This window comes from Parasteatoda tepidariorum, chromosome 7 (assembly GCF_043381705.1).
Source record: "Parasteatoda tepidariorum isolate YZ-2023 chromosome 7, CAS_Ptep_4.0, whole genome shotgun sequence".
Lineage (NCBI taxonomy): Eukaryota > Metazoa > Arthropoda > Arachnida > Araneae > Theridiidae > Parasteatoda > Parasteatoda tepidariorum.
This window is the reverse complement of record NC_092210.1, coordinates 37,638,214-37,665,206: the sequence shown is the minus strand read 5'-3', so window position 1 is coordinate 37,665,206 and position 26,993 is coordinate 37,638,214. Positions and strand designations below refer to the sequence as shown.

The following is a 26,993-nucleotide window of genomic DNA, read 5'->3' as shown; positions in this document are numbered from 1 at the left end:
GGGGAGTGTAACAAGCTCTCCTCTTTCCCCCCACTACAGCGCCTCTGGCGGTGAACTAAGACAGTCTGCCAGGATCCGCCGTTAAGTACGGACGTTTAATCCGCGCCCAAAACCCCCTCTTCCAAATTCTTGTATTTTTTATCCTTGTTTTATTTTTATGTGTTTTGTCCTTTTCAATAAATATTTAGAGTTAGATTATTTCTGGCCTTTCATTATTTATGTGAATTGGTAGAAATACAAATAAACCAAGACTTCCCCTACATATTATTATTATTCCACTATATTATACAGCATTTTTCGAAATTCCAATATTTTTTTCAAATTTTATAATTATTATTTATCTTGCTTTTTAATAATTAATAATAATAAATATAGATTTTTTTTACAAAAAAATATTTTAAAGTTAATAAACTGTGCCTTAATTGATTTCTTCAACGGCAGCAATTAAAAAATGATTTATAAATATATTAGCTGTACCCTGCGTGCGTTGAAACGCTTTCAGTTTAAATTGTAATTTTGTATTTAAGTGTGTAAATGAGATTTGCGATTGAGATTTGAAATGAGAATTTTATTTAATGTTTAAAATACTAGTGATAGTCTCAGCAGTTAATTCTCTAGGATATCGTTAGTGCATTTTCAAACAGACATGTATGGTGATGCACACGGAGCATGAAACATAATTTGGATGATAATCTGAAATAAGTCTGGGTCAATGGCGACATCAGATATTTCTGCTGATATGAGCTGACCAATTTGGCATGGCGTGATTTTTTTAAAAACCAAATAATGTGGCAATCCTCTTTTTTGCCATTCAATAGAATACATCAAACACCGTGTCTCTCCAAAAACATGACGCTTCACAATGAAATCAAGTATAGAGCTTAATTTTTGTTTCAATTCACGAGCGGTAATATATTGAAGATCCGATGATGTTTGCCTAGGTCACAAAAGCTCTTTACTTTCAGCCCAAGCAGAATTGCATGTGAATGTAATAAATAAATCTGGCTGCCCATATGCGCACCGCTACTTGTAGCACCGAATGAAAAGAATTCATTAGAATAGATTCATTAGATAGAATACATCCCACACAGTGTCTCTCCAAATTCATGAAGCTTCACAATGAGATCAAGTAAAGATTTTAATTTTTGTTTGAACACACGTGCGGTAATATCATGACGATTCGATGATGATTGTCCTGGTAACAAAAGCTCTTTAATTTCAACCCAAGCAGGATTGCATGTAAATGTAATAAATAAATCTGGGCGCCCATATGCGCGAACATATGTCATTGCATCCTGTGAGTATTCATACATGTGCCTTGAATAATCATTTTCCCCACATCATTAGGATTAACGTTACCATTATAAATTATTGCATCCCGTAAATGAATGTATTCTTTTGAACGTAATTTGGTTTGATTAAATTTAATATACAGTAGGCGTTTGGTTTCAATTTTCTCATACATATCGACAATGTATTGATGAAATAATTGTCGACATTTTAAAATATGATTTTAAGCGTTATGGAGAATCATTAATCTTTATGCATAATAATTCATTGCACTTGCTTTCTTATTGGTTTTCTCGGTTGTTTGTGGATTTCTCAATTTTATGTTAAAATGGTATCCATCCTCTCCTTGCCAAAATAAAATAGGATATTGCAATGCATCATAGGACCGATGCGTTTCAGAGACTCTGTGAAAGTTACCATTTCTGCGGTGAAGAATTATATCGTGGGAGGAAAATTCTTCGCCAACTATAACAATAACCACCTCATCCAATGTTGGTGCATTGTATTTTCCTTTGTGGGGGCCTGCAGGTGTTCAATAACAGTTCTAATAACAATTTTGTAATTATCGGATAGCATTTTGTCAAGGGCAGTTCTGAACAGCCTAATTAACTGATTATGTTGATAGAAAAATGTTTGTAATGCAGCAAGAATTACTCGTTTAGTGCCATTGTTTAACTGATAACGTTGATTGACTTGATCATTCGTGTTACCCATGAAATAAATCTGTAGAAATTTATGATCTGTGCCAGGCAATGGTAGAAGTTATCCTGCACGATGATAAATTTGTCCTTGCACTTTGAATGTTGGCATGTAATTCTCGTTCAGGATACGTGTAGCACAGAATGAAGTCATTTGGAAATACGAATTGTACCGGCGTATATTCTCCAAAAATTTTTTCGATTGGTTTGTTTGACCTGAAAAGAACGTTGATAATGGCTCGGCTGGCGACGTTAAATCTGGTATTTCCACTTTTCCTAAAGAAGAGCAAATTCCGGCTGTTTCATTCTTAAATTTGAGAGCACTACAGAACATACATAATTGATCCATTTTCCCGATGACGACACTTCGGTGAAGACTATAGTTGTTTGTCGGATCATAGTGAAATGCACTAAGATTCAAATCATAGTATTGGTAGCTTCTGAGTAGCGAAGTGCCTTCTCGATCGGTTTTCATTCTTGTTTTCCTTATCTCTGATGTTTCCGACAAACTGGCTTGAGTAGTGCGTAGTTGATTTGTTAGCAGTCTTCTTTCCCGTTGCTCCGATGCTTCTGAAACCAGGGTAGTTCTTTTTTTGCGCGCTTGAGATGATGATCGACTAAGAGGGATTCGTTTAAGCGGCATATTTTGGCAAATATTCTTTCTCACAAGCAAAAAGAAATGTAAAAGTTGGCAGTGGTCGCAAATTTGCTTAACCGAAGATTCATATATTTATTTTAAATAATAAAAGAAGCAATAAAAATGAAATAAATTAAATAAGAAGCATAAAAATGATAAAATTTAAAGAAAAAATCCATTTTTTAAATGAAATAAATAAAATGAATGAATTCGAAAACTTTGTAAGAATACTGACGAATACCTCTCAAATATTTGAAGAAAAAATATACATAAAAGTAGAAAATATATTTATTTTTTTCCAACTAAATTCCATAATAATACCAGTAAGAAATACTAAATACTGTGAAAAGTAAGGGAAATAGAAATCTAGAAATATAATCAAGTTTCTGAGGAGTCAATCGAGTTTTCTTCTCTGTAACTAAATTAAAAGACGATTTGGCTCTTGACCAGGTACCATTAGATTTTAAGAGAATCTGTAAGACAGAAAGATATTAAAGATTTTAAGTGTTGATTAAGAGAAGGTATATTCTTGAAGAACAAATCAAACATCTTAGAGAGATTAGCACATGTATAGAATAAAATCAGATAAAACTGAATTAATTATATTTAATTACTTTCACATCTCGCATTAAAAAGAGTTTAAAATCTTAGTGTTTTACATTCCTTATTTTATTATATGTAAAGATATATATTTCCGGTGCTTTTTCCATTCTTTTTTTGCCAGTGCTCTTTTCTGGTGTTCTTTTTACCGTCTACTACGATGGAAATCATGTTTAACTGCTTCTCGGGTTATTGCTAACAGCGAATATTCATGTTATCAAGCTTACTGAATGCTAAACAGAAGCTCAGTATTTGTTAACACTAAGCACAGTTATGCGAAATAAAATATTTAAACTCATATGTTTCAAGTTAATAAAGTATTTAAATAAATGTTAATTTCTCTTTTAATTTTTTTACATAATCAAATGTGATTTTTAAATATTTGTGATCTTTTCTATTACTATCTTAGTGTGATATTACTATTTTACTTACTACTTATTATAATTACTATTTCCTCACTGTTTACGTACGTATTATTATTACTATTTCAGTTCAAATATGGTGTCTATGTAACACAGTGCACCACGGTAAGTATCATGTCTCAACTCAGAGATGCAAGAGATGCATGAATTTCAATTTCAGTCTAGTAAGTTGAGTTGTAGAAGTTGCACAAAGCAAATAATTAAATTCATAACTAATAAAGATGCAAATTACATAAATTGGAAGTTGACTTTTGATTCACCAATTTAATTGAATTTTATTTTAGGTGTGCCGTAAAATTTGGTTTTCTTCAATTGTGTTGATTTTTTGTTTGAGCCCGAAGTAGCTAACAAGATAAAACGATTTAAAAATATAATTATGTTAAAATACACTATTTTTTTCTACTTATAATTCCTAAATGTTACTTAATGTTACTAAGTGTTAATTTAAGTGTAAAGTTACTACTACTATAACAGTAATAATAATGTTACTAAGTGTTATGTTACTATTATTGCGACTACCACTATTAATAATATTACTAATGTAACTTAGTGTAATGTCACTATTAATGTTTAATGCTACTAATGACTTCCTAGATGTTACTAAGATGTTTATATAACCTCAGCATCTTTCAAGGATGCTGAGGTTAGTTAAAGATTTTAGATAGCATGAACTTTTTCCATACCGGGTCATATTTTGTTTCTTTAATATTTTTATGCATGGTGAAATGGGATGATACATAACATATCAGTCTATATTGAAACAGGTCACCGAAATAGAATAACTTACAAATGAAGAGATATTTTTAATTACGATTTGATTAAGTGTAATAAAGTAAATAAAACTATACATACCATTCCTAAAATCAACTCTGAATCGTCGTCAGTAGAGAAAGTACTCGAATTTTTCGATTTTGTCATAAGAGCGATTGCAGTTGCATATTCTAGAAGACTGAAGAAAACGAAAGCGATGCAAGAAGATAACCAAACGTTCAATGCAACAATGTATGACACATTTGGCATGGACGCCTGATATTGCTTAGTAATGATTGTAAGGAGACTTGTGACTCCTAGTGTCACCCGTGCTGGGACAGCTTCTGGGGGAATCCAAAATGTCAGCATGGACATGATAACAATCAGTATTGTAGGGATGTAAACATTTATGACATAAAAGCCATTTCTTCTTCTTAATACAACACTTCCTTCTAAGCAGGATGCGTTATCTGTAAGAAAATTTTTCTCCTTTAAAGTAAGTTAAAATTTAGTTAATGTTTCATAAGGAAATGTTCTCAAAACAGGTTAGACCTTTGACGCAAAATTATTACTTTACATTTTTTCATACTTGTTCTTTTCCTTATTTGTACTAATTTAAGTCAAAATAAGGAAAAAATATTACGTTTAACAATTTAAAAGTTTATGGTTATAAAATGCAGCATGAAACACTGATGCCTTTGACTACGTTAAAGTTTCTGCGTTAAAGGTTTGTTTTTTTTACTTATAAATTATTTCTATAATATACAATTAATAAAGTTTTGGCTATGAATGAAAATTTTCTTTAATTCAATTTTTCTGAATTTCATTATTACTTTTTTTTGTAGAAATATAATTCCAATGATCAAAGAGATTCTTTTAGTAACTATTGGACTGTTTTCAAACATGGCTCACTTCTAAACAATAATTTTGCAAATATGCATTTATTTGCAGTGTTTTAGCTTTATGAAAAATCCTTCTCGGTGAAATGTTTTCCCAATTCCTCGAGGAAATGTTTTTTTACTTATAAATTATTTCTATAATATACAATTAATAAAGTTTTGGCTATGAATGAAAATTTTCTTTAATTCAATTTTTCTGAATTTCATTATTACTTTTTTTTTGTAGAAATATAATTCCAATGATCAAAGAGATTCTTTTAGTAACTATTGGACTGTTTTCTTATAATTGAAGACAAACCAAACTAATTTTGTCTGTAATTAGATCATTAGAAAAAAATGTATAAAAAAGACACCGGTGTCCCATATGTGTCAAAGAGTTAATCAGGGATTGAGTTCTTTTAAAATATTTTTTGAAAATAAACTATTAAACCATATGGAAGACTTCTTGTAAAACGATAATAATCATCAATTGCGGTTAATTGATTTTTTTTTAAATTCTTGATAAAGTAAATAGGTGACAAAATGTCTTCCAGAAAACTAAAATAAATGAACCCGATGACTAAGATACTAATGACTTAATTTGTAGTTTGCTGAGTCAAAGATAAGCTTCTCTCCTGAGTCACTGTACTGTACACACTACTTTTGAAGCAAGATGCATTAGTGCTGGACAATTTTTATCGACTATATTCAAATAAATCTTAGATAAATATTTATACATTTTTAATTTAAATCCCAAATTCTTGCAATTCATTGGTTGCATTATTATTGAAATTACCTCTGACACTCTAATACGCAATTGAAGGTTTTTCCAACTGAGGACAGAAATCGCATAGTAACCATAATGTTAAAAAGTTGATAAAGGGTAACCTATGTAAGTTGACCGCATGCTGTGAGTCACTTCAGTTGTCAGTTTAAACAAGTGATCAACTTATAGAGGAGTGGAGTCATTGTTCCTTTTTCTATTATTTTTCATATCATGTTATTTATATTAATTCATTTGTATCGTGTTATTCACATTTTTCGTAGATGTTATTAATCAAAATAAGATAATTGTAATTAAAAATTTCTTTACTATAACTATAACTTTTTTATACCTTATGTTCCTTAAGAAATGGGATTAATTACTAGAATAATCTACAATTTGTTACATAAACTTAACATTAAACTGAACATTAATCCCTTATCAATAGAATTAAAAATCAAAAATACTCTTTAATACTTTTATTAACTATCGTAAAAAAATTATAATAAATAATACACTATTTCCTGATTGTTGGATCAGATTATGCCCGTTTACTTTGCTTTATTTTGTCATAAATACAACCATATCTTTTCAGTGTAAAATAATGTAATAAAACTATATGTAGGTATGAATACTTCAACTATGTATATTATATAATAAATATGCATATTTAAAGCATATGAAAATAAAAAAGGAGAAAATCTACAAGAATATTAAATATATAAATAGTACACTCATATCTGAAAGAGAAGGGAAAGGCACATTTTCATTGAGAACTGAAAAAGCAGCGAACTAAACCGAGTGTAAATTATTTTTAGATACATCACAATATAATAAAAAAAATCTGCTAAATAAATGCAATTTCAAGACCATATCTTAATAGGCACCATAGCTAGATAGTCTAAAATGTGAAGTAGCAAAGTAGTACTTGAGGAATTTATGTGGAGTTTAACCCTCCTTGTTGGACAATGCGTCGTAATCCCTGATGGCAAGGCAGGCCTCGCAATAAACTATCATGCTGTTTACATGATTGTTTATAAGGTTTTGGGATTAAAAAAAACTCTTCTTCATTTTAGACATTTCTTCTTTAAATGTCTCTCGAAATGTAATTTCCAAATTATGGGAGCAGTTCTAAAAGAGCAGTAACAGGCTGCCCGAAAACCCCAAAGGGCAAGATGGCTCCTATTTGGTTACAGTTGCTGGGTAAAATATGGAGGTGAGAGTTTTCCCCCGATCAGTATCTACGCTCTGTTTATCGATGAAGTTATGGGTTAAGTCTTTTTCAGACTAACGTTATGCATTTATCTCGCTAAGGGACTCAGAAAAATCCCATTTGAGCTGATGCAAGCATCACCAATCTTGGCCAAAACTGTAGTGGATCTACATTTCTTCCAATGGGGAGTCTAGATTCAGTTTGAACCATGGTATATGACGCACTCATGCATGCTGAGAACAGGGAACACAATACCCCTTTCTATCTAACTTCATGGCAGTGATCCACTATGAAAGTTGGTTCGTCCAGTGTGATGTTGGGTGCAGGGCTGAGGTCTTTGTTTAATAAGGAACCATCTTCTCTAAAGTATAGTCTAGAGGTCTTAAAGCCATGTGTAAGACTGTAAAAGGGTGGTTTCAGTCTCCAGTTCAATTTTATTGACCATAAAGCAAAAGCGACAAACTAATGATGACAGAATAACAAACAAAAAAATGACAATGCGCTTTTATACAGGGTTGGTCTGGTTGAAATACCTTGAATATATTCGAAGGAGGAAGTTACTTGCTGGATTTCCAGACTTGAATAATATAGATGCTTTTGGTAAATAAATTTATCAAACAACGACATAAACAGTTCATTGTGAGATTTTCAGTGGAGTTAAGAAGTTCATACTCTTTAGTAAATCATCCACGAAATCCATTTTACTAAATTATTGTTGGATAACTTTAATGTAAGGCCTATTGATTTAAGATAAAGAGCCCGTGTCATTGTTTTTGGTTTCTATCATATCATAATTAATCTTAATAACAATTTTAATTTGTTTTAGAGCTAAAAATTATTTTTTCAAAAATTAATTAACATTAATTAAATTTATTTCTTTACAGAAGAAAGTGAATCATATACCATATGATATGCTTACTTGGTATGCTTATGATATCCTTATGATATGCTTATGTGCCTATAATATGCTTACTTATAAATGATATGCTTACTTGGTCCCACAGAGGCAATGCATTCTCCACGTAAAGCATCAGTTACCTCATATTGATGTAAGCTGTAGAAGTCTCTAGTTGTGTAATTTTTAGTCGTCCATTTTAGAACAATTTTTGTAATTGAGAAACTCGCTGATAATAAAGAACAGAATTGCATTAAAAATGTGATACCAAATTATTTTCAAAATTATTTACTTATATATTTATCATAAACTTTTTATATATACTTATTATTTACCTGAATTTTAAAATTATTTACTTATATATTTATTACAAAACGCATAGTGTATACAAATAAAAAAAAGAACAATAATTCTTCGAAAATTTTATGATTATACTAACTCTTTAAATTTATTTCATCAAATCATTTACGCAGAAATTTTTTTGACTTTCAAATAAAACCAGTCCTAATTTAAGACATTCTAAGTAAAGCAACGAGCTCTTAAGATAAAGTCCGTTTTTGGCATCGAATGTAACTTACATAATATTTCACTTGAAATTTAAAAACCAAATGAAAACGCAATATTCGGGTTTTATGTTAAATGAAACTTTTTTTAAATTATGTTAAAATGGTGAGATTAGCGGGATTTTTCTTTATATAATTTAGCATTCCGTTTTTAAAGTTCATGCTATTGGCATAATATGTGCTGTTGGATAATTTAATCCGCGCGTCAACCTAAATCAGAATTCTTCAAGTTTCCCCCGATATTTCGCAATGAGCCAGACTAATTAGAAAAATTTTCAGTGTTTTATAATCTCCCTGATATGTTTTAGGCTTATTACAATCAGCCTAAATGCCTTTAGGTTAAATAGGAAATGTGTAAAGAAATACTCATTTAAATTAAATTCGCTCCTGATTAATCGTTTAATAAAGTTATATTTACAATAAGCACTCACCACTCGAAATAAAGATGGCTAAAAGAGCCATTATTCAATCAGTTTACGAGGCTCATATTTCGAATTAAAAATTGTTGTCTTTAATTTTAAAATTAAAGGTGGGAATCACAAAAAATAATTTAATGAATAAATAGCATATTTTATTCCAATGTAATTATGCTCTTGTTACTTAAAAGGGACTTAAAGAAATCAACTAAATGTTTTTCAAAATGTTTTAAAATCAATTTTTATTTTATTTTATAGTAGCTATGATAATTATCAATCCCATACAAAATCTTTTACTTAAATTTCATTTTTAGTGCTACAAATTGTACAAAAGTGGATACCATCTATAACATTTTCGTACCCATCATAGGAAAACATACACCAGAAAAAAATTAAAATAATATGTAGTCCTTAGGAATTTATGTAAATCTTTAAATTGACCTTTTGAAATGTATGAACTATATCTGACCCAGTCAACATGGATAAAATGGAAATTTAGAAATGTAAGAAATAAATACAATCATATTTTTTAAAAAAAAGCATTATAATTTTTATGTTAACAAAAATGTGTATTTTGCAATACAAATACAATATATTGATTTTACTCCTGTTTATTTTTATGCATGAATATCATTTACTGTTTAGGATGTGTTGTTTATTTATTGTTGTTTAGTGTTACAGTTGTTGTGGATAGAGTAATACTGTCCTGAAATGTAAGCATAGGACAGGGTTTGTATTTTGCTTATTTTGCTGAGAAGATGGGAAGGGGTTAACTTGTAACTTGTCAAAACATGTACTATTTAACTGGTACAAAATGGCTTATGTACTATTTAAATGGCACCCTTAGCTTTAAATTTAAGAAGAAGAAGAAGTAAAATTCCTAAAATAAAATTTTATGATCGCTTTTTTTGATTTTTGTTGCATTGTTTTGGGCATAATACATTATTTTTTTTTACGTTATGTGCAAATGAAACTGAAACATGCATTTTAGTTTTCACTTTGACTTTATTTAGACAGCAATGCTGCTAAGAAGCAATTGTCAAATTGCTGCTTTGCATTTTTGTGCTTAATAAAAATTTCTTAAAGAAAAATGAGTTTGCTGCATTTTTAAAAATAACGCAACTTTATTAAAAAAAAATTTTTTTTTCGACTGAGGAATAAATAAAACAAGAGGTAAATGAAATTAAACCTGAGGCTATCCTTATACCACATGTTTGCTCATCATGTGGAAAATTATGCAGGTCCATCTCACAGATCAGTTTCACAACAATTCTGAAAAAATTATAAAACTATTATTATTTTAAATTTTCTAATTATTATCATATAACTACTTAATACATATATATATATATACATGATTAGATAATTAATATATAATTAATATAATTAATATAATTATTTATATATTTATATAACTATTATTATACTAATGGAAGTATAATTATTATTATAAATTATCATTATAAGTTCTTAAACATAAATTTTCTATGTAAAACTGGAAAATATAATCCACGATAAACACAAAAATCAAATAGTAACAGATATCAGGTGGAAAACCATAATTATTTTTCCTTATCCTTTAAACAGCAATTCACTTTTTTTGTTAATCTTCAATGCTTTATCTGTTTTAATTTTGCTGATAAAATGTTTTTATTGCTTAGTTTAATAAAAAAACATTTTCAATTTCAATAAATTTATATAAAAAAATATTGAAAAAAATAGTTAAAAAAGAGTTTTAAAATACCTTTTATTTGTCCAGAACAATATATTTCCTGCATATATATTAAAGGAACAATTTATAATAAAAATATAAGTTTTAAATGAACAATAGAACGGACATTTAGCGATAATAAATATTTTATAATATTCAAAATCTCATAAATATTTCAGTTAATGTGCCTCAGTTGCAAACGATTAGCATACAACAATCGAGTTCATTTCTTTTATTTTGCTGCAAATTTCATGAAAAGTAAGCCCCTTATTGAAACTGCTTAGAATATATAATAAAAAAATATATATTAAAGGAACAATAGAACAGACACTTATCGATTTTTTATGAATTTTTCGAAAAGGAGAATTCTCTTAAAACTGGTTTTCTGATAAAATATGCTCGTCATACTTTTTGAAAATATCAATATTTGTCTAGAAATATTTAAAGAATAGTTTTAAAATAGTTTTAATTTGTCAAAAAAATCGATATTTCAAGTGTTTGTATTAAGAAATAATAGAACGGAAAATTTGCGATTTTTTAAAAAATGTCTTGTAAAGCGCAATTCTTTTAAAACTGGTTCCATATACATATATATATAGTNTATATATATATATGCCTGTCCAATGCTTGTCCAAAAACACTTAAAAAATATTGTTAAAATATTTTTATTTTGTCCGAAGCGTGCGATTTCCAATGCACGCATAGAGTTATCAAAAAAATAGATTTTTGCGAAATGTTTCAGATTTTTTGAAAAGAGCAATACTTATAAAGCAGGTTTTATGTTGAAATATGTGCGTCATATCTTCTAAAAAAGCCCATATTAGTCCAAAAATAATTGAAGAATAGTTTTAAAATAGCTTTAATTTTTCAAAAATACAACGATCCTTCATACTAAATAAACAATAGAGCTAAAAATGTGCGAATTTTTAAAATGTTTAAAAAAATACCATTCCTTAAAAACTGGTTCTATAATAAAACATAGGCGTTGTATTCTCGGAATATACCCATGCTTTCGTATAAATACTTCATACTTTCAAATAGTTTTATTTTGTTCAAAACACAATATTTTCAGAGCAGATATTATCGATAAAACAGTACGAACACTTTACATAATTTTCTAAATTTTTTGAAAAGTGCGGTTTTTGAAAAACTGGTTTCATGTTAGAATAATAGCGTCCACAAAAAATGATCCTAAAAATTCTCACATTTGTTTAAAAATAATTAATGAATATTGTTCTAATTGTTTTATTTTTTTTCGAAACACACAACGTTCAGATATAGAAATATAAAAAAAAAAAACGGAAACCGTGATAAAATACAAGCATCATGTAATCAGAAACTGCCCATATTTGTTAATAAATCCTGAAAGAATTATTTTTAAATAGTTCTGTTTAGTTCAAAAAAGCGATATTTCCAGCATTTATACAATAGAACAAAGTTCATTTAATACGTTTATACAATAGAAGCAACAATAAAACAGACATTTTGCAAATTTTTAAATTTATTAAAAACATTGATTCGTTCAACTGGTTTCATGATAAAATGCAATCGTTATAATTTCTGAAAATGCCTATATTTGTCTCAAAAGCTTTTAAAAATAGTTTTATACTGTTAAAAATTCGATATTTCTTGCGTTTATATTGAAGAAACACTTTCCTAATTTTTTTGAACTTTTTGAGAAGCAAATTCTTCTAAAACTGGCATCAGGATAAAAAATTATATAATTTTTGAATTAAATAGTTTTTTACTTGACATTCATGTAAAAGAAAACTTTATAGCTTACATTCCAATTTTTTTTCGACTATCATTAAAATAAATAATAATAAGTAATTTATTGAATATTATTTTTTTGAGGGCATCAACTCTAAGAAAAGAATTGTTATAATTGTGTGCAAAATTTTTTCGAATCGTTTAAAAGCTTCTCGAGATACGGCAAAACACGAAAAAAAGTAAAATGAACGTTAAAGTTTTCAAATCTAGGAATGCTCGCTTGACCAAACAGATGGGACAAATTTCCCAGATTGCGGCTACCCCTTATGCTTTGAAAGTCAGATGTTCAAATGCATCGAAAAAAGGTAAGTTTATCCAGAAAAAGTAAATTTTCTTATCTGATTTCATAATTTAAAACATAGTCTATCTCTGCTGCGGTCACCCCATCGAATTATTAAGTATGTGTCCTAGTATATGAAGATTCGATTATTAGATCAAAAGTTATTCATGGTGATTCCTTTTTTTCCACATTATATTTTCGTAAGGGAAAGGCTTCGAAATTTTTTTTTGGTGTTAAGTGTTATTAGTAAGGCCCGGATTTTGATGACATTTGCATTTTTTTGCATTTTTGGACATTTTTTGTCTTTTAGAGCATTTTTTTAGATTTATAGGGCATTTTTCTTGAAATTTTGGGGCGTATTTTGCATTTTAATGCATTTTTTAAAGTTTTTCTGTTAATTTTTTACAATTTTTATTATTTTTTATCAATTTTCATTATTACACTGGCTTCCAAACAATAAAGAAAATCTATAGGATATTAACAGGTGAAGCAACATCTTTTCAAATTGAAGAAGAATTGTCAGTAAGAAAGACCGTCTTTTCCAAGTACGCACCTATAACATCAGTAGACGTTGAAAGAAGCTTTTGCAGGAATGAAAATTTACTTTCAGACAAGAGACGCTCGTTTACATTTCAAATTATCAAAAAACATTTAGTAATCCAATGTAATTCTGATATTTAGTAATAATATGAGATGGAAGTTGTTATATCCATTAAAGTTTCTATACAAAATAAAAATATTTTGGTGTCAATATATTTTCCTTTTTTTTGTTATTTTAGGATATAAAACATATTTTTCAAACTTTAATGAGCGTAGAACAAGTATTGCATTGCTTTATATCTTTTAAATGACTCATAATAATTTTAAAGAGCAAAACATTTTTTGAATTCAATATTTTTACTTTATTTAAGGCATTTTTTGCGCAATCTTTGCTTTTTTAAGGGCATTTTTTGCCCTTTTTAAGGGCATTTTTTGCACTTTTTAAGGGCATTAGTTGAGATTTTTTAGGTCATCAAAATCCGGGCTCTAGTTATTAGCATTAAGAGCTTTCTGAAAAAGAATTATAAAGCAAACCTGCAGGTGAAAAATATCTTCTTTGTTTCAGAAAGCCAAAAGAAACTGTTGGGAGTTATAATGTTGTTGATCTTCCCGTCGATTGAATTAACAAAATATAAATTTGGCGACCAAATTTTTTTCTTCCATTCAAAATCTAATATTTGGAATTTCTCTTTAGACCCCTTTGGATATGTTAGGCGCAAGTCCTGCCAATTCTGCCACAATTCCAGAGATACTGTAAAAGACTAACACAATTTTTTGTATTTATTTGTTTATAATAGGTTCTGGCAGTGCTGTTATGATATGCAGTTAAAGATAATGCAGTAAAAAAAATAACAGTGAGATAAAAGATAATGGTAGTACAGTAAAAGATAATAAACTGCTATTCTAATTATTTCACTTCCAGCTTCTATTCAATATAACTAATACATTCATGACTACCAAGGCTTCTTAATCATCATAATACATGTAAGATATCCATACCCATAAAATAAGTAAATAATGAAGGATGATTAGTAGTAATGAATGCTTTTAAACCATTGCTACTAAAGATTTCTCCCATAAATAACTGAAGTTATGACGTGATACTCACAGATATTTTATTCACCACAAAAACAAGCTAGAAATAAATGGATTCTACCATCCATTTTCGGGTCTTTCCCAAGTGTTGTTTAACCATCGAATCTCGTATAATGTTTACACGTAGTTTTCCTCCTGGTCAGAACTAAAAATTGTTGAACAAGCATAATATTGATGTATAAAAAATCAATGACAATTTCTAAAGTTTACTTAAAATTGTATATCTTCGAAACCTATCAACTTGAATGATCAGTAATGACAAACAATATGTTTTTCGTATGATGACAAAGAGCAGACGTTGGACTGAAACCATAAAAAAACTTTGAAGCCTGACACTGGGTATATGATCATGAAGGGTAAAATTACAGCTCTGGGTACTAGTGTCACACAAGACTTCCAAATCTTAAAATTTAATAAGGATTTTTCATTCTATAAAAGGTTAAAGAGTAAGACTTCACTCTCTTAATTTTTACTAGCACATATTGTATAACTATAACACTCATTTTATTTGAAATAAAAAAGCACATCCTACATACACCACAGTATAATGAAACATGCATTCTGAGAAACAGCTATATAATTAGTATTTAAATAAATAAAAAATATTTTACTTCACAAAAAAGTGTGGTTTTTCGAACGAGGGAGAGACAAACATTAGAGTAAAATCCTATCCCAGTTGGGATTAATATGGTGTTTTGTGACCGAATAAGGGTTATACTTATTTTTATATAGTTTTACTCAGCGTAACATGCAGTTTTCTGTTTTTAACTATTCAAGGAATAATACTACATTTTATAATCAGCTTTATTTTTATTTACTACCACATCACTTTATCACATTTGTGACTATCCATGTACTTCTCGGTATATATTTTTAATTTAACCCAACTCAGAAGACATGGGTACCCCTTAAACAAGTATTGTGTAAGTTTGACTTCATAAAAAATATTTTTTTTTGCCAAAAACAGCCCACATATATTGTATGGAGAGAAAAAACTATTAAAACCTCACGTGGTTAGTCTGACTATAGGGAGATTTTTGATCGCGACACGACTACCTCTGTGATCATAACGCTCTTTAAAAAAAATCAATCTGAAACATAGAAATTAATTTAAATTCAGTCATGAGTCACTTTTAAGTGGCTCAGATGCAAACCCTGATGATTGTTATTAAGAAAACACGTGGAAAAATGGGATAAGCGGTTTTACTAATAATTTTAAGTGGGATTTATTTCTCTATACTAAAATTTTGGATGCTTTTGGTTTTACATTTGGTTTTGCTGTGCAAAAACTATAAAAATTAGAAACTTGTCATTACGAAATTAAGAAAAAAATTGTACATCGAGTCCGAAGAAAATAAGGATTAAATATGAGTTCAAGAATTTTGAAGTGTTAAAGTTGTGAAAATGCAATGTTGGTAGCTTGGCAAGTCACGGGAACACAACTACAAAGTTCAAATTTGATATGCTGAAAGAGCCATTTGCATTAAAAACTTAACAGATTTTTTTTCTACAGTTTCTATTTTTTTATAGTTATTGTATTTTTAAAATGCTTTTTTCGCCAATTTCCCACTTTTTTTATTTATAAATAATGAATATAAGAAGTTGTAGGAAAAATTGTCGCTCTCGAGATCTTTATTTTTGTAAGCCCGCTCTTCGCTTTATGCCATGAGTAACAAAAAATGATTAAATAAAATGAAATAAAATAAGTGTAAGAAATTAGATGTTACAAGATATATACTTCAACAATTAATTTGAAATTTCTAATATTATAAAAGAAGAAAAGTAAAAAGAGTTTTATAAAAAATTAGGTTATCGTTATGTACTGTAAACAAGTAAAATTACTTTTTTAATTATTTTTTCTTACTTCATATTTCATCAGACACTCCAGGTTTCTAAATTTTTTTTATAAATAAAGTTTATAATTTTTAAAATTTAAGTAAACATTCAGTTTGTTACACTTATAATCTTGATGATATTTTTTTTGTTTAAAAAGTAGAATTTTAAGAAGAAAGACACAAATAAATGAGAGGCAACCACGGGGTTTGTGAAGGATTCGAGATTTAGAAAAAGCTTCCTCTAAAACTTTGAAATATTACGTTAACAAACGCTGAAACAAATGTATATGCCTATGTATATACTGAGAAATTCTTTATTACGACGGTAAGTTTAGTTTATATTTTCTTAATATGTCTTGCATCTGTACGGTTGAAGTCTAGATTTTAGAGGTTATTTCAAGAGGTAAAAAAGGAAAATAAAAAAATGTGTAAAATGTTACTTACCATATCATTTTCATCTACAGATCTTATGTTTATATTTCTTAATGATACGGAAACCTCAACAGGTTTTCCTATTCAAATTATTAAAAATAATTTATTATCATCAAAATTAATATTACTGCAAGGTAGACGAAAAATATATAGTAAAATAAGAAATATGTTTAGCAATCAATCACTAATTTTGAAAAGTGTTAAAATCTGCATTGTTTTAAAAGCAGAAATCATCTTTTTACTGTAATCTAACATGAACACAAATAATCTGAGACAATTATTTTTTCAATATTGTCTAGTTTTTTTGCAGCAGTTTTTTTAAAAAAAATTATGTTTGAATGTTCCCTATAAGTTTTAAGCGAATTATTGCTCATGAAAATTATACAGCAAAGATTCAAAGGCATTAAATTATTCAAAAATATTTTTAAAAATAGTTTCAGAAATAAAATCTATATTATAAAATAGTTCATATAATGTAGCGAGCATATTGATTAGTTAGCCAAAATGAAAGCCAGAGCTCATAGTTGGTCGGAGATTCTCTTAAGGTCGTATGAAGGTCACAGAAATCTTTAATATTCAAATGAAAAGTAGTGTTACATTTATTAAAAAAATATAGTTTTTGTTACCTATAAAATCACTTCATTTTTTTCTCCTTCGCGCAATGATTTTTAAGGAAGTTAAAACTAACAGAAGTTTTTATATTGCTTAAAAACAGTAAAGTTTCAGTCTAGCGTGCATTATGGAAATTAGATTTTAGTAATAAAATCGAACAAAAAATGTCGATAACATTTTTAGGTAATGAAAAGTGAATTACGTTATCGATTTTACATGCAGAATTTTTTAAAATTATGTCATCACTAATGTTTGTAAGGAATATTTTCTGAAAGTTCTGCTGAGTGAGACTCTTGAATTCCAATCTGAATTAAGAAACAATAGATTTAAAATTTTAATTATATATAATTTAAATATAATTTAATAACTTCATTAAAACTAACGCAAGTCAACTCGAAATAATTTCACTAGGGATATATATATATATATATATATACATATACATACACCGAAAGCCATTTCATTATGACCACCCTGCTAATAACATGTAGGACCACCCTTAGCCCTCAAAACTGCTTGCACCCGCCAGCATTGATTCCACAAGGTGCTCATTGGTAGTCTGAGGTATCTGGTACCAAGCGCTCACTAACTGGTTCTGCAATTCCCTCACATTGCGAGGGGGTATCGTGGCAGCACGAATTTGGTTTTCCAAGTAGGACCACAAGTGGTCTATTGGATTAAGGTCAGGGGAATTTGGAGGCCAAGACATGACTTGAAAGTGACTGGAATGTTCCTCGAACCAATCCATGACGATTCGACCCTCATGACATGGTGCATTATCCTGTTGGTAAACACCATCCCCCGCAGGGAAAAACAGTTGCCATGAATGGGTGAACTATGTTCAAGTAGCTTACAGACGTCAGGGATTGTTCTATGAGGATTATGGGTCCTTATGTGCTCCATGAAAACATTGTTCCTGGGCGAGAAATCATGAAAACAGGGGTGAGCTCATTGTTATAGATGGAGGGTGGTCATAATGTAATGGCTCTTCGGTGTATATCGGTGAGTAACAGATAGCTTTATCGATTCTAATTACATGCATAACAATAGTAGTAATGTGTTTAATTAATACTTTAGCTATTTATTTCCTTCTCAAAAAAGTTTTTTTAGTCCAATTGAAATTTGTAATCTATGGAAAATATCGAAATGTAAGGCTATTTTAAATAAAGTAACTATATTTAAAAAAAAAAGTCATAGTCAACAGTTTATACCAGTTATAGATTATAAATGAGTTGTATCCGGTAACNTATATATATATATATATTCGAAAATGTTTTAACCATTTATGCACTGTTGAAATTTTCCTTCTAAAATTACGGTAATTGGCAGCTGTCTGTCCATCCGATTAACCATAAAGTTTACGGAAAAGAAAATTTTTTTCCTTTATGGTACTATAACCATTTACAAAAGTATCGTTATAAAACCATGAATACAAAACTAAACGGTTTTTTAACCATTTACAACTAGCACTTTTTAAAAACGTAATAATTTTTTAACTAGACGTAGAAGCTCGGATTTTTGTAAATAAACGGTTCATTGGAGAGTGCCGGACACTAGGAATTCTTTATGTGTTGAACGGAATGGAGAAAATATTGTAGTGTCAACACTAGGACTCGAACTCCNAAAGTTAGGAAGATAACATTAGGCTCGACCCCCGGAAAAATCTATTGACGGCAAAGGAGGTGGAAGTGCAGTAGGGATGCACCTGTGAGGTGCGCGCGACTAACGGAAGGTTAACCGTATTAGATGAAAGCAGTTAATAAACCGTTTTTCTTAAACTTAATATCAGTTTGATTACCATTTCATTTAAGGTTATTTGACTGTGCTGATTAAATATGGTAAAATAGCCATGCAATCAATTGTTATTTAACCATTTCTTCCGAGAAATTTCTAACAGTGTGGTTATAATAATTGCATGGTTGGACGGTTAGAGTGCTGCCGGTTATTTCACCGTAATTTTTGAACGAAAATTCTCACAGGGTAAAGCTATTTAGGACTAGCAAACGTAATTGATTTTCTTCTTCGTTTCTCCCTCTTTCGGTGCTCCGTCTGCCCTATCAGGCATCACAGTGATCTTTGCCAAAATTTGGAAAGCTCTTTATCAATATCGTACTGTATTTTTGTTTAAATATTTAAATAATAACAGCATTATCTACATTTATACTATAGTCAAATTATCATAATTAAGATGATATTCAAACTGCTAACTGAGAAAAAACCGTTTATTAACTTCTTTCACCTAATACGGTTAAAATACCATGTAATCTCATGATCGACCGAACATAATCCTCAAAATCAATGAAGCGTAAAATTTTTGTGTTAGAATAAAAGCACTTATAACCAAAGCTGAGATTTCTCTATTTCTTTTTTCAATCTAATAAAAAATTCCATGATATGATCTAAATAATTTACAAAAAAAAATACTGCCTGAGTAAATTTTGTTGCATTTCGATAAGTATTGAAATATTTTGAAACATACTACTGTATAACATCAAAAAAAAAGCACTCTTAAAATCTTAAACAATGTAAAATTTTAAGCAAAGAAATGTCTTTGCAATTCAATTGCATTTAAAAACATTCTCGATGAGTAAATTATATAATTTTCATCACCTATCTTCTGAAAACTAAAAAGAAAATGCTTTTGACTCGGAAATGAGCACTTGTACTTCAAGAAGAAGATCACAGATACCCACAAATGTGACCTATGACGTCAGCAGCAGCTGATCGTTTATAAGCAAAAGGGCTGGTTAATGTTGTGCTAAGTTTCTCCTCATAAGTTAGAATGTTAATAAATGTGAAGTTAACTAAACAAAGGGTCGTATAGAACATCAAATTTGTTGAAATATAATTCTTTCACGTCTACGTCTTTCACTTAACTCAGATTTATTTTTTGTTTATGTATTTTATTCCAACTTTGTTATATTCTTTTGTGTACCTGGCAACTTCGATGCATAACCAGTTTGCTTATAAAGAATTGAAATCTTTGAGAAAGAATCTTCGTGAAATAATATATAATGTGTTCTTAAGAGAATTGATAGTTGTTGGGTTTGGCCTACTCGAAATACAATGGGAAGAACAGTTTCTAACATAAGCAAATGTCATGTTTCTACAACCAATCAGGATCGAGATACTCATACTTCGTCACTTGCAGGTGCTATACATTTTGATTCAAAGGCTTCAGATTACAATGAAAAAAGTAAAAATGAAAAACATGTTTATGAGTTGCAAGTCGCATTTTTGTTAAAAAAAAAAATCCATGCGAATTCATGATAAATTTTAGAACCATTATTTGTAATGGATGGAGTTCAATATTTCGAAGAATAAAGATTGGTTGACGAAAATATATTTTTTTTCAAGTAATCATTTAAATAAAACTGACTTATAGAGCTGGCCAACATGTTAAAGAAAGAAAAAAATATTATTAATAAAAAAAGTACATTTACCATTTATTCTTGGAAGAGTCAAATGATCATAATCTAAAGGGACGACATCATGGATTCGAATTGATTGGTTGTCACTTGTACTGAAAAAATTAATCAATGAGATGTTTGTTAATGTGCTGCTGATTTTTTTTTATACAAAATATGGATAACTTAAATTATATATTTCTAAACTTAACTTTAATTTCTTTCATATGATGAACTTTATTTTAAAAATTTATAATTATTTTAAAATTTATATCGAGTGATAAAATTAATGCAATAAATTTGTATCAGTGATAAATACTAATGTCAATGTAAAATGATAAATTTTTAGTTTATTAATACAAAAAAAATATACTTTGTTAAAAAACAAATATAAAAAAATAATGAAACTTAACTTTTTGTCATTTTATTTTTATGCTATGTTCAGAAAAATAACATTAAACTTAAAAAAAAAATATATCTATACTATTTTTGGAGTATAATATATTTTGCTTATTTTCTATATTCTAAGATTTACCTCTAAATTGATCGATATTTATATGCTTAAAATTTGACACTGTGAAAAATGCATGGCTAAAACAAACAGAAAATGATATTTATCATTTTCCTGGGTCTATAGAAAGACGAAAAAACTCGGTATAATTTATTGAAGCACTTTGGTAAAGATTTTGGTGGAATTAACAATAAAATATGGTCTTATCATCCCGCTCTTTGGGAAAAAACGTGGTAAAATTTAGTAATTTTATCAAGATACCTTAGTGCAGGGGTCCCCAACCCTATGCCCGCGGGCACCAAGGCGCCCGTCGATCGGTCTAGGTGCGCCCGCTGCTTGTGCCCAACAATAAAATATTTCAGTTTTCCATTTTCCCATTAAATGCTTTGCTAATTTTATGCTATGCAAATACATACTGAAGTACACTGGCTCAGTAAAGACAAAGTACTTAATAGATTTCTACATTTAATTGAAGAAATAAAAAATTATCTTGCAGTCAAAAAATCAAACATTTTATTTTTAGAACTAAAGGTCTGGTTTCTTAGGACAAGCGCCTTATCTGGGCGTCAGCGGGACGTCAACGTAAACAAATATTTATTTTGAATTTGTATTGATTTTGTTATTGTCGACCAGTGTTTTAGAGAACAAATAATGACTTTGTCCAAGAAAAAACACATTATAGCTGAGTTAAATGAAGAGTGCTATGTTTAATGAAGAACCTATGTTTAATGTCAAAATCAAAATCTTGGCTGATTTCAATGTGCTGTTGGATGTTGTCCGCCATTGTTTCTGTGGTTAACGTCACGTTGTAATCCAAGTGCAGTTGAGTTGGACGGCAATTGTAGTTCAAGATGAGCGTTCGATGACGTATACTATCAAACTCACAAATGGACCAATCAGAGGTTAACGCTGATTTCCAGCTGACGGCGTCCTGTCCTAAGAAACCAAGCCTTAGATCCTCTTTGGCTAGCAGACTTGTCTTCCATAACGGGCATAATGGAAAAACTAGATAATTTAAACTTGGAGCTGCAGGGAAAGGAGAAACATATAGCAAAAATGATAGAGGCTATAAACTCGTTCAGAGCAAAGCTAGTTTTGTGATATCACATTTGAAAAATGAAGCCTCTTGTGCATTTTCTAAACATGGAAAAAAATGATAGGTAATCGTGAAATTGACTTATCAACATTTGTCATCAACCTCCAATTGCTTAAAGATCAATTTGAAAAGCGCTTTCAACAATTTAATATCATCGAGCCTTTGATAACATTTTTTGTTGATCTTTTTAAAAACCAAATAAATGTAATCGTAATAGCAACGTACATTTCGGAATTTCTTCAAGTAAAGCGAGACGAAGTGGAGATAGAAATTGTGGATCTTCAGAATGACATTATCCTCAAAACTATTATATCAGATGAGAAATTCTGAAATAAAGTTGAAGGAATAAATTCCATTCTTAAAAAAAGAGCAGCACATAAAATAAAGTCGTTTCTTTTTTCCACATACTTGTGTGAATCATTGTTTTTGACAATGCATAGCATAAAATCAAAATATAAATCCCGACTTACAGATGAGCACCTTGACGATCGCTTGCGAGCAGGAATTTCATCATATTCTCCCAATTATGAAGCACTGGCCAGTGAAATGCCATACAAAAGACCACATTGACTGTATTTTATAAATAATTTTTATACTTCTCATGTTTTGAAAGCAATTTAGTAATCATTTATTTTACACAAGAATATTAATACTAAGTATATTCATATGTTAAATTAATTTTTTCAATTAAATTTTTGGTGCATTATATGTAGTGTGTATTATTACCTATGTCTATCAAAATTACCTTGAAAAAATAAATGGTGCCCGCCATTCGACCGATATTCTGGTATTTGCTCTTTGGAACAAAAAGGTTGGGGACCCCTGCCTTAGTGCATGGTATAAGAACCATTGGTTAAATTTGTATTTAAGTTTTGTATATTTACTAAATGTGTGGTAAAAGAACTATAATTTCGAATAATATGAACTATAATCAGAATTATCATTACCATACGAACGGAAAATTACCAAATGAATGATTTTGATACCGTATATTTTGGTTCTATTAAACATAATCTGTTTTTTTTTTCCAGAAATGTCATTACCTTAAAATACGGTAATTATACCAGAATTTTTACTTCCCCCCTTTTTTTGACTAAATACTGCACTATAAGCCATTATGCCGTAAAAAACTTTACTAAAAGTATTTTTTGTCTGTATAATTAAAAATATATTAGCAATCAGTTCATAATTTCATTAAATATTCAATAAAAAATATGAAGAAACTTATATTAGAAACAACTTCTTAAAATTATTACTCATTTCATTATCGTTCTTAAAAATGCTTATGATGTTGAAAAAAAATGTTATTTACTGGATGTGTTTTAATTATATTTCATATATTTTTGTTTCATATACTCAGACTTTTGGTGATTCACCTTTGTTTTAAACATATAAAAAATCTACTTTTATAACCACAGACAATAAGTTGTAATAAATTCAAATTCTATTTGTTAATACAAATAAATATCAAAGTGATAATGTTCCTCAACTTCAGAAGATCAAAAAATTATACTTTTATTTATTTATTAAAAACCAGTTATATTTTTTAAATTACAAAATTGTAAATATGATTTTTGAGAAATTTACTGTGAATTAAATTCAATTGGAATATTTGTTGAAATCATTGTCGCATTTTCCAAAGTAAAATCGAATTGAAATCGAGTAAAATCGAGTAATTTTTATCGAAGCATTTTGATAATGTTTCTGGTAAAAAAAAAAACAATAAAATTTGCTTTATAATAAATGATAAAATATTCCAGATGATATAAAATTTGGCAATATTTTCATGATATTCAGAGAACGGCATAAAACTATTTATTTGCTGAAATTGAATTTTTAGTTTCGTATATTTTACTAAATGACTGGTAATGAGAACGAAAATATTGAAAACCGGAATTTCTCCCGAACCGTTACCATGTGAACAGAAAACTTACCTGATGAATGGTTTAAATAACGCATATTTTGAATTTTTATACAAGAATTATGAATTTTCTTCCCCAAATATACCGACACCATACAGAAGGGTAATTTTACCAGATCTTTTTTCTTCATATATGATTCTTCACAGTTTTAAATATTTTTGACGTAATTTCATTTCTCCCATTTTTAAATATATATTTAAGCAACAGTTTAAAAAGTATTCATAAACATGAAAATATAACATTATAACAAAGTTATTACCATTGGCTGTACGTGTATTGTAAAAATATACAGAAGAGTAATTTTACCAGATCTTTTTTCCTCATATATGATCCTTCACAGTTTTAAATATATTTGACGCAATTTTATTTCTCCTACTTTTAAATATATATTTAAGCAACAGTTTAGAAAGTATTAATGAACATGAAAATATAATATTATAACAAATTTATTACCATTGGCTGTACGCGTATTGTAAAAATATACAGAAGGGTAATTTTAGTAAATCTTTTTTCTTCATATATGATTCTTCACAGCTTTAAATATATTTGACGTAATTTTATTTCTCGCATTTTTAAATATATATTTAAGCAAAAGTTTAATAGGTATTAATAAACATGAAAATATAACATGATAACAAATTTATTACCATTGGCTGTACATGCATTGTAAAAATATAATAAAATTTTGAATTGGCATTATTTAATTACTTACTATACTTCTTTTGTTAATAAGATTGTACTCCAAAAACAATACAGTAGAACTTTCTTTTTGATCATGTTACATTTTAGCATGAACTAGATAAAATAACAGTAAAATTATTAGTAATTTTTGATTTTATGTCGTTAAAAACACCCTAATGCTTCACCAAACGCAACTAGACAATGATGCAATAGAATTAAAATGTAACGTGACCAAATTATTGCTTCGATAAATCAATATATTTAAAGGATAGCATGCGACTTTCTTTTCTTCTTTAATTCAACAAAATAAAAATCAAAAAATAAATAAGTTATTGATCAAACAATACACCAATGAAACCTTAAATAGAAGCATATAAACTCAAATCAAATAAGTATAATATTATATAAACATGATATAAAATATTTTTCGATAAAATGTTTGGTAACCATTTCGGTAATAACATTGGCCAATATTTTGAAATAAATATTCTGAAAAAATTAAATTATAAATTGTTCTTCGCTTGGTTTTGTTAAAAATGTATATTTTTTGCACTGTATATTTTTATAATGTATATTTTTTGTATGCAGAGTAAACAAATCGTTCTTCTATTCATTTTATATTATAAAGGATCTACAATTTTGTTTGCAAAAAATGTGCGAAACATGACAATTGTTGAATAAAATAATGTTATATTAGCACACATGATAAAAATTCTAGTAAAATAACTGTACTTTATGGTAATGACATTTCTAGTAAAAAACAAAACCACCATTCTGGTTAATGTAACAAAAATGCACATTATTTAAATTTCATTTGGTAATATTTCCTTTTACATGGTAATGGTTTAACAGAAATTAATTTTTTTTTAAATTACGTATTACTACACTTCACTTAGACATTTAGTACATATTACCACACATTTAGAAAAAATACAAAACTGAAAAATAAATTTAGCAGAAAAAAAATTCTGATGCCATGAAAATTATAAATTATCGAATTTGCTTATTAATTTCATATTTTACATTGTGCTTTTTATTTTTTCTTATTTTTCTAAATTTTTTTGTAATAAATATCTATTTAACACAAAACTTAATGATACAAAAATGAAAATTAATGAAAAATGTTCTTTGATTTGAAATATTGATTAAAGATAAGAGTTTGCTTCAATTGTCGTTTAAAATAAAATGCTGATAAAAAGTTAAATTTGACATGATTCACATAATAATTGAGTACTATCTTTAAATCATCTTTGCTTATCAACTAACAGAAATTAAATTTGAAAATAAGCAAAATTTTAAAAACATTAGTGCATAACCCTTTCTGAGGGAAAAAAACCACGTATGTTATAAATCATGTCTCAAAAACTAAATTAGCACAATTTTCCAGGGCATTTGTTTATTTTTAGTTATAACATGCTCAGTAATTAACCCCATCAACGCTTTTTCATGTTTAGTACTCCTTTGTTAGTAGTACACTATTAGAAAAGCCATTCTAAAGTTACGGTAAAATAAACGACAGCAGTCTGTCCATTCAACTAACCATAAAGTCTTTAGTCGCGAACTCTCGTTCTGAGATGGACAAATTAGTCTTCTTAGGCTGTAATATGTCCTTAGTGACAAGGAGCTATATTGCTTCACTAGGTGGGCCTAGTTGGTGAGATAGACTTTTGGTTGTTTAATCGTATACGGTGAAAGCAGTTCATAAACATTTTTTTCCAATGTTAACAATTTGAATTACTTCTCATTTATGGTAATTTGACTGGTTCGTTTGAATATGGTATTAACCATTATTTCTGACAATTTTCTAACGCGTGAATTTAATTATATTTTTATCTAAGTTAACTTCTGATTCCTTTATACATGCTTATTTTTGCTAAAATAGTTTACCACAATCTTTGCAGATAAGAAAACAATTCATATAAAAGTTGAAATTCCAATGTATAAGTAAACAGAAGAGCGACATCGTTTCATAATAA

General features: G+C 28.6%; 1 protein-coding gene across 1 annotated transcript; it reads right to left on the bottom strand.

Annotated features, from left to right (window-relative positions):
* Positions 1-2,895: 2,895 nt before the first annotated feature.
* LOC107455613 (glycine receptor subunit alpha-2) lies at positions 2,896-25,187 on the bottom strand. Its single transcript, XM_043048217.2, has 8 exons — positions 25,049-25,187; positions 20,844-20,923; positions 16,801-16,868; positions 13,961-14,187; positions 10,315-10,397; positions 8,244-8,375; positions 4,500-4,867; positions 2,896-3,098 (listed from the first exon to the last, which is right to left on the bottom strand). Exons 1-8 carry the CDS (start codon positions 25,126-25,128, stop codon positions 2,928-2,930), a joined length of 1,209 nt encoding a protein of 402 aa, XP_042904151.2. The 5' UTR covers positions 25,129-25,187; the 3' UTR covers positions 2,896-2,927.
* Positions 25,188-26,993: the final 1,806 nt, after the last annotated feature.

What these genes read in the sequence shown, in the direction of transcription:
- LOC107455613 (XM_043048217.2), bottom strand. Translation starts at nt 25,128, where the DNA reads ATGCTAAAATGTAACATGATCAAAAAGAAAGTTCTACTGTATTGTTTT. An exon ending in GACTCTTCCAAGAATAAATG is followed by an intron (nt 16,869 to 20,843) that starts GTAAATGTACTT and finishes TAATTTGAATAG; the next exon opens with GAAAACCTGTTGAGGTTTCC. An exon ending in CTGTAGATGAAAATGATATG is followed by an intron (nt 14,188 to 16,800) that starts GTAAGTAACATT and finishes AAATTGTGTTAG; the next exon opens with TCTTTTACAGTATCTCTGGA.